The sequence below is a fragment of the Asparagus officinalis genome, chromosome 7 (genome assembly GCF_001876935.1).
Source record: "Asparagus officinalis chromosome 7, Aspof.V1, whole genome shotgun sequence".
Classification (NCBI taxonomy): Eukaryota; Viridiplantae; Streptophyta; class Magnoliopsida; order Asparagales; family Asparagaceae; genus Asparagus; species Asparagus officinalis.
In genome coordinates, this window is record NC_033800.1 from 102,792,288 (window position 1) to 102,801,018 (window position 8,731).

At 37.2% G+C, this 8,731-nt stretch overlaps 1 protein-coding gene across 1 annotated transcript; it reads left to right on the forward strand.

Moving 5' to 3' along the window:
- LOC109847583 (pre-mRNA-processing factor 17) lies at positions 940 to 8,410 on the forward strand. Its single transcript, XM_020416814.1, is given in 2 exon segments — positions 940 to 2,147; positions 7,826 to 8,410. Coding segments are annotated over 2 exon segments (1,215 nt in total). The 3' UTR covers positions 7,833 to 8,410.

Here is an 8,731-nt window from a genome sequence, read left to right on the forward strand (position 1 = left end):
GCATTAAAGTTTCGACTATTGTTCTGCAAGCTCAAACCTACGCCTCTAAAATATGTTTTTCTAAAAACACTTTAGAAGAAAAAACACAACACCAATATATTTTTCTAAAAAAACACAACAACAAAAACACATTGGAAGCCAAACAAAAAAGTTTCGACTACTGTTCCGCAAGCTCAAACCTACGCCACTAAAATATGTAGACCACCAGATGATGGTCCGGCCCACTTACTTGTTGAACCCTCCAAGAGTCAGAGAGTCGGGACACCATCTTGCCTTGGATCTAGTTATTCATCGCCGTCGAATAAAAAACCCTAGCAGAAAACCCCTTATTACAAAAAAAAAAAAAAAAAAAAAAAAAAAAAACAAGAAGGAAAACCTAGGGTTCTTGCTCCCCCACAAATTCCTCCATGGATCTTCTCCGAAGTTACTCCCATCTCAGCGACGACGACGAAGAGGAAGACGAAGCCGAACCCCATCCGGATAAAGCCCATCACAATCTCCTCCGTGCCAAGTCCGCGGCCCCCCGCGTTCTACGACCGACCCTAACCCTAGCGCCGCCGTCAAATCCGACCGCCAGGCTCGCCGGCCCTATCGACCCCTCGCAGCACTCATCTCCTGCCTTCAACCCCACCTACGCACCAGGTCTGCGCCCCGCTCCAGCGGCCGGGCCATGCCTCTCGCCGTATAGGCGGCGTCCCCAGGATGCGTCAGTCAACAAGGCTCGCTTCGTCGAGGACGGCCTCCATCCAAACCTTTCTCTTCGACGAGCAGTACAAAAACCTTGCCAAATGTCGGTTATGCCTGCCGACCCTTCCGCCTCCTACGCGGCGGAGTCCGATTGTTCTGCCGTGCGAGAAAGCGCTTGCGGTTTATAACGTCCCTCAGCAGGGCAGAAGCGGAGGAGGCTTCGAGAAAGGCGCGCGGACCAGGAGGGTGGTGATGGCGTTTTCAACTCGATGCCCCGAAGCCGAGTAACCGGCACTAGAGTGGGTTTTGAAGAACAAGAAGAGCCCTTGGTCGGGTAAGAAGGAGGTGGCCCAGGGAGAGCTCACCGAAGAACAGAAGAAGTACGCGGAAGAGTATGCTCAGAAGAAGGCCGACAAGGAGAAAGATGGGAAGGGAGAGAGGCCGGAGCACAACGACAAGAGTACATTTCATGGGAAAGAGCAAGTTGATTATCAGGGTAGATCTTGGATCCAGCCGCCGAAAGATGCCAAACCCGCGAATGATCACTGTTACATCCCGAAGAGGAAGATTCACACTTGGAGTGGGCATGAAAAAGCTGTGTCCGCTATTAGATTCTTCCCTCGCCATGGGCATTTGTTACTGTCGGCGGGCATGGACAATAAGGTGAAGATTTGGGATGTGTTCAATTCAGGCAAGTGTATGAGGACTTATATGGGTCATTCGAAGGCGGTTAGGGATATTTCGTTTTCGAATGATGGGTCGAGGTTCTTGAGTGCTGGATACGATAAGAACATCAAGCTCTGGGATACGGAGACGGGGAAGGTGCTATCGACTTTCTCTACTGGGAAGATTCCTTATGTTGTGAAGCTTAACCCGGATGAAGATAAGCAGCACATTCTTCTGGCCGGAATGAGTGATAAGAAGATTGTTCAGTGGGATATGAATTCAGGAGAGATCACTCAGGAGTATGATCAGCATCTTGGTGCAGTGAATACCATTACATTTGTCGATAACAATAGGAGGTTTGTGACTTCCAGCGATGATAAGTCGCTTCGTGTGTGGGAGTTTGGGATTCCTGTGGTGATCAAGTACATCAGTGAACCTCACATGCATTCTATGCCTTCGATCTCTCTTCATCCTAATTCAAATTGGTTAGCTGCTCAGAGCTTGGACAATCAGATCCTTATTTATAGTACAAAGGAGAGGTTTCAGCTTAACAAGAAGAAGAGATTTGCGGGGCATATTGTGGCTGGTTATGCTTGTCAGGTGAATTTCTCACCTGATGGAAGGTTTGTGATGTCGGGGGATGGGGAAGGCAAGTGCTGGTTTTGGGATTGGAAGAGCTGTAAGGTTTTTAAGACTTTGAAATGCCATAATGGGGTGTGCATTGGATGTGAGTGGCATCCATTGGAGCAAAGCAAGGTTGCGACTTGTGGATGGGATGGCATGATCCATTACTGGTAAGCTCTCTTTCAGACATTTTATTATGAGTTCCATTTGCAACTTGCTACTTGTTTGTATATTCCTTTCACGTTTTTTTCCTTCTAAAATTAGTTGCATCATTGATGTGAGTTCTATTTGCATGCTATTATCTTCTCTCAATGCTAAAGTTAATTTGTGTAGTATTCCACATTATGACCTTTGAGGTATGACAGGGCTTGTTATTGTGGTGGCTTGTAAGGCTATTCTGCTATATGCTAGTAACTCCCATTTTGTACTTTATTTGCTAAGTGTAATCGTTACCTCATTTTATTATATTCATACATGTCATTTAGTAGATAGGGGATAAATGCCTTGAAAGTGAGGAGGTTAAAGGAAACTGACTCGCTGCTATAATCTCAAATATTTTGGAATTCTGCAGACATGAATTTCAATTGGAAAATAATATTAGAATTAGACATTGCTTGTCATGTGCTGAAATCTTGCAGTCTATGTGGGCAATTCATACGGACAGCTTAGTGTGAACTTCTAGATAGGCATGTCAAGATGAAAATAGCATCTGGACTTGATACGAGAACATATACAGATTAAAAGATTTCATTCCATAAAAATAAGATGATGCTAAATTGAACATGTGAGTAGCTTATATAAATTGAAATGAACTCATTAAGTATATTATATTATCTGCATAAAATGTATATATATACCATGACCAAATCATCTGATGTTGTTCCTCTCTCTCTCTCTCTCTCTCTCTCTCTCTCTCTCTCTTGTTTTTGTTTTTTGTGTTGGGTGTGGAGATATGGAACAATCATAAGGAAAACGAGCATGACATACTTCTGTAAACTGCTGATCAGGATTAAACAAGTAAACCAGCTTGATGCTGAAGAAAATATGTTTGATCAGTTGACAATGGTTAAATATCTAAACTTGGGTTTGAAAATGAACCTCTGCAAGCATGATGTGGAGGGTGAGAGAAGAGTTTGCATAGTTGATTGGAAAAATTGTTCTTGACTGCTAGGACCAAGGGTCCAGCTTCGACATTCAGACAGAGCTCCTTGAGGATTGAAATGCGGGGAATAGGTTTGAGGATGAGAAAAGAGGAGTAATGATTTTTTGGGCATAAGGCTTGGGAGAAGGGGAGGGGATTTTAGAGATAATCATAGCTGGTTTGGGAGATCAAAGGAGCAGTTAATGGAGAAAAGGATGAAGTGAGGGAATATTGAGGAGATGGTTCCGAGAGAAGAGTAGTTCTTTAGATTAAGTTTATATATGATTTGAGCTGACATTGGCATATAAGCAAGAACCTTATGGTTTTGAATAATTGATCAAATCTAATACATAGTAAAAAAATTCAAAATAGGCAAAGCGCTTTCATCATAGTCATAGTTTTCAAGAAAGCTACATATGTATAACAAGCATGCATTTTATTAGATTATTGCTTTTTTACTTATTAAGTTAGACTGACAACCGGCTCATGTTTTCTGACCATCCCTCAGCCTCCCCTCTCTCTCCTATATGTGCACATGCACAAACATAATGGGAGAGGGAACGGGAAAGGTCATGATATTATGGGAAGCTCTCTTGAATTAGAAAATTCATGGAAAGGCTTCCTTTTCCATGCTTTGCCACGTGATTCATTTTCACACGCTTTGCGAATGCAATTTTGACTCATCCCATTTGTTTTGTTGATGTGATTCTTGTACAGAGTGAGGGAGATTGTGGTATTCTTAAGATATTTGCTTCTTCCCTTATTAAAAGTCTATATTTGCTCCATACAGAACTAAACCACGTAAAATAGACCTTTTGTCATATTCACTTCTCCCCTTATTAAAAGTCTATAGTTGCTCCATACAGAACTAAACCAAGTAAAATAGACCTTTTGTCACCCCAAAACTATAAGGAAAACAAGAGCAAAAGGAAGAAGGAAACCTATCATCAAGGATTGTGTTCTATTAGATATTATCCCTTAGTCTTACATGCGATCTTAAGACTATGAGCCCAATTTATGTTTTCTTTTCTAAGCTATCAATTACATAAAATTACTCCTAATCTCATTTTTTTGTCCAGTAGTTTGTTTTATTATTATTACTAGTTCTTGTGCACGTGCAAATATCAAAATTATTATTTTTATTTTCTTACTATAAAATAAGTTGGATTCATTTTGAGTTAAAATCTATAAACATGGATTATTACATTTGCCATAAGTTATATTTCAACATTTTAAAAAAAATTATGAAATAGATGATTAATTTTGAAAATTTATTGGGGTCAGGAATAAACAACTAACAAGTTTGCAGTGGAAGATAGGGGAACGTAGTATATTCTTAAGAATTATTAACCTTTATTTAGTTTGTTTATAATGATAGGATCTCATTATTAACTAACTACAAGACCTAGTGCATTATTTTTTTTTGTTGGACGTTCATGGCAGGCAGAGGACCCATGTGAGTCCTCATCACAATGAATGTTATACAATTTAAGTACAAAAGAAAAAAAAGGGTTAATCAATGGTGTAGTTGGTGAGGGGAAACTTTAGTAATTTAATTTGGTATGTGGATATATAATAGATGGAGATGAAGAATTGTGGTTTTGAAAATAGTGGGTGCGTGTGGGTAATTAATATGGTTTTTATTTGTGTGGTTTTCTTCGTTAATTTTCAAGATATCTGTGGTCTTGTGTATATATATATATATAGCATTGCTACTCTCTTTTGATTTTGTGGAAGAGTTTGGGTGTTAAAAAAATTAAATTATCTAAGCCCATACATGAAATTTATTTTAACCAAACACCCTTATGTAAATATTACAATTGGCATTGAGATCTAAAATATGTATGAGATTCTCTTTGATTTTTATACAAACAGTATCTATTTAAATAATAATAGTATAATTAAACTTTGTGATCTGAAAAAAAAAATCAAACATACAATATAAGTAATTACTTTAAAATAACCTAATCTAGTCTAATAAGAAGAAAATAGATGAAAGTGCTGTGAAAATTGTTGATATTTCTTGATATGAAAAAAGATCAAATATACAATATAATAATTACTTTAAAATAATCTAATCTAATAAGAAGTAAATAACAAAGGCATATACATGTAGAATGAGATGAAGTGATGCGGAAATTGTTCTAGTTTCTTGGCTTATAAACATTGGTATGCGATGTTGCATGTGAGAGGATAACAATTGTAAATATAGCTTTATTTAAATAGTAATAGTATAATTAAACTTTGAAACTAATTATGCATTACCGTGAACTACTTGAATTTTATTTGGTGAGAGATTGTCACGTTGTATCCTCATGTCACAGTCATTTGTTTTAATTTTCCTTTTTTATAATTTTCAGAATGATTTTGTCTCTTTAATTTGTTTGGTGGATTTTGCAAATACCTCGTCCATATTATGTGCATTTGTAGGTCTGTGTTGTTTCGGGGTTTGACATCTGGGAAGAACATTATTTGTCTCACTAATTTGATTGGTTTTAACATATACACGCCATTCATCTTATATATATTTGTAAATTTGGCATTTAATAATTTTATTTAGGTTTGTATTTCAATTTGAACTATATTCTTATCTTCATGCTATGTATATCCAATAAGAATTGTCAACTTACTCTTAATGGATTTGTATTTGAATTTCAAGGGTGTTTTTGTCTATCAAAAGATTTTCCCGAACTCGTGTTTTTAAAGGGAGTATGATTTTTTCCAACTCATCAAATGACCAATCTCTTCATGGCTAGAAACTTACAACACCAACAGAAGACGCTGAAACTATGAACCAATTTTTTTATCCATTAAAATTATTCATGACGTTTTTTTACATTCAGTCATAAAAATCATCTCTTATGATCCATCTATGTTCTTTACTGGCTTCTTATCTCCACACAAATCCTGACTAATTAATTAGTATTTATTTTAAAATTTTGTACTCTCTCAGACTCGATGGTCTCTAGCCCATTAGAAAAAGATGACCATTTTTCTGATTCATTCTGCAAGTGAGCTGAATTGTAGCCGACCATTGCAAATTATATTTTCAATGAAAGCATTAAATCCTTTGATATTGAGACCTGTATTTCTTCAACATGATAGTTCGTTCCACTTGTCTTTTCTCGTTGAAGCTTATGTTCACTTTATAACAAATCACTCTTTTGCTTCGTTCTTTTGCTTTTAAAAAAATTGAGCTCATGCATATCAGGTTTCAGCATGTTTATTAAATCTGCACATGGGTTCAGTACAGTAAATGATTAATGACAAAATTATGGCCTGACTTTCTTTAACTCGAGCATGACCTATCACTTAAATGTGCAAACCTCTTGTTTTCTGCAATGTTTCTCAATAGATAACAATGTTCCATTATGCCATGCTGTTCTGACTGTCCTTGTTATCTTCTTTCTTAAGTTAAAAATTGTTGGTTTTCGTTCATGCATAGTAGAGGATGAACATCACTTGAGCTTCTTTCTTAAGCTTTCCATTTGCTTAAAAATCAAGGAAGATGTATATGTAACGTGCCAGAGCCAACCAACTGAAAATGCTTTACAAGCTCTTTGAGCTCTAAAACCTTACTCAGAAATCATTTAGTGGGCTGAACTCGTTGGTCTGTTGTAAAGCTGCTGTGTTAGAATGGCATGGGACTTCACACCTTCATTTGTAAAATCATGGAAGTGAAATAAGGTTGCAATATAGCAACACTATCCACAATGAATATGCAAGTTTGGGTGTTAGATATATCTGTGGTATAAATATGCTTTATTAGGATAATGTGAAAATAAGGTTTCTATCATATTATACCTGAAATTCTTTCTTAATTATTATATATTAGGCCCACAAATCTTCATAGTTCTAATTGAAACCCCAAATCTATTAAATTGTTTAAAAAATACCCTTTAAAAAATACCCTTTAAAAAATGCTCCACAATACACGACCTTAAAATTTTTCTTAATTTTTATTAGGCCCCCCAATCTTCATATTTCTAATTTACATCTCAAATCTAATAATTCCAACAGTTCAATCATACTGTGATAACAATTATGGATAGAATCCAACAACCTGAGGGTGTTATTTAAGACAAGTTAATAGATCTGAGGGCGTAGTTTAGAAATATGAAGACTTGGGGTCTCCCTATGAAAGTAATAAAGACTTTAGGGTCTAATATGATGAAAACCTGAAAAATAAATGCATAATGGATGGTGTGCTGCTTAAACTGAAGCAAGATGATAGAGAATGAATATGACGGCTTTTGTACATCAAAGACCAGGAAAGCCTTACAGGGAGACTTAGCCTCAGGAACCACGGTATCTTGGATGAAAAATCTTTAAAAAAGAAAATTCATTTGATACATTGTCTCATCCGAGGTTTGAGAACCCAGTTTTAATATCGGTTCAGACACTTGAATGTATATATAGGTTTTGATCGGTTATTTATTTTGAAGTTTCAGGAGGTTTTCATTACGTTTCATTTTTTATCCCAAACGCATATGTATATGCATTTGCACATTTCTCTATTCATCACTTGATACATAAATAACACATGTCTAAACCTATCTATATTGTAATCATATCCATGGAGTGATTTGCGTTAGGTTAGCATTTATTGTGTTCTTATCCTTTTTAATGCTTTCTTTGATGTTTGTCATGTTATCTCCTTGGCATTTTCGTTGTCTGGATTTAGAAGTGTTGGTTTTGTACTTGCAGGGATTAGTTTCGATGAAGTTTTTTGATATGGCTGGAAAGAAGTATGCTTTGTACCTCTGGGAAGCGTTAGAAAAGGGTAAATCCACCATTCCACCGTGCAGTAAGCGCACATCATAAGCTGGAGTACTTGGAGAAAGAGCAGAGAGCCCTAGGGGCTTCTTCTGTAACATGGACTGTAGCTGCCCAGATCTTAAAGCCACCAGCGCGCTAGGGTCTTGAAGTATATGCTACTGCTTATTGCCTTGAAGTATACGCTACTGATTGTTCTGTACTCTGTTGTTCATCGGAGTGATGCCGGGAAGAAATGTTCAATATATTTACGAGACTCTTTGGTTCTTTCTCTCTCCTTTTGACATGCTACCAGTGTTTGCTATTCTGTCATAATTTCAATACTTGCATCCTTAACTCTGTTTTCGATGGTTGTTGCTTGACCCTGGTTGGGTCGAATACTTGGAAGCAGATAAAATATCACTTGCTCTGCAATATTATAAGGCCAGGTGCCAGTGTATTCTGAGTACAATTTCATGGAAAGACCTGTGCGTATACTAAGTACGAGTAGTATCAGAATGCTATTTGCATGACGAATTTTCATCTTCATAACAATTTGTTGGTGGTGATCCTTTTTGGTCTGATAATTTCGATCGAAAGTTGTGGGCAATCATCCTAGTTCTGCTACTTGTCTCTCAATTTATGTCACGTGATGGAATAGCTGCATTTTCTGATGGAAACCAAAAATGCGAGGATGATTTGGTACATAGACGGGAGAGGGACTCGATATGTTTTGCCGGTGCGTGCAAGCTGCGTCTGGGGACATAGGTTAAATAAAGCCAATTGGATTTCTCTTGAAGTGAGCATCTAGTGATTTTTGTCACTATATTATATTAATGATGCATCTGTTCAAAGATT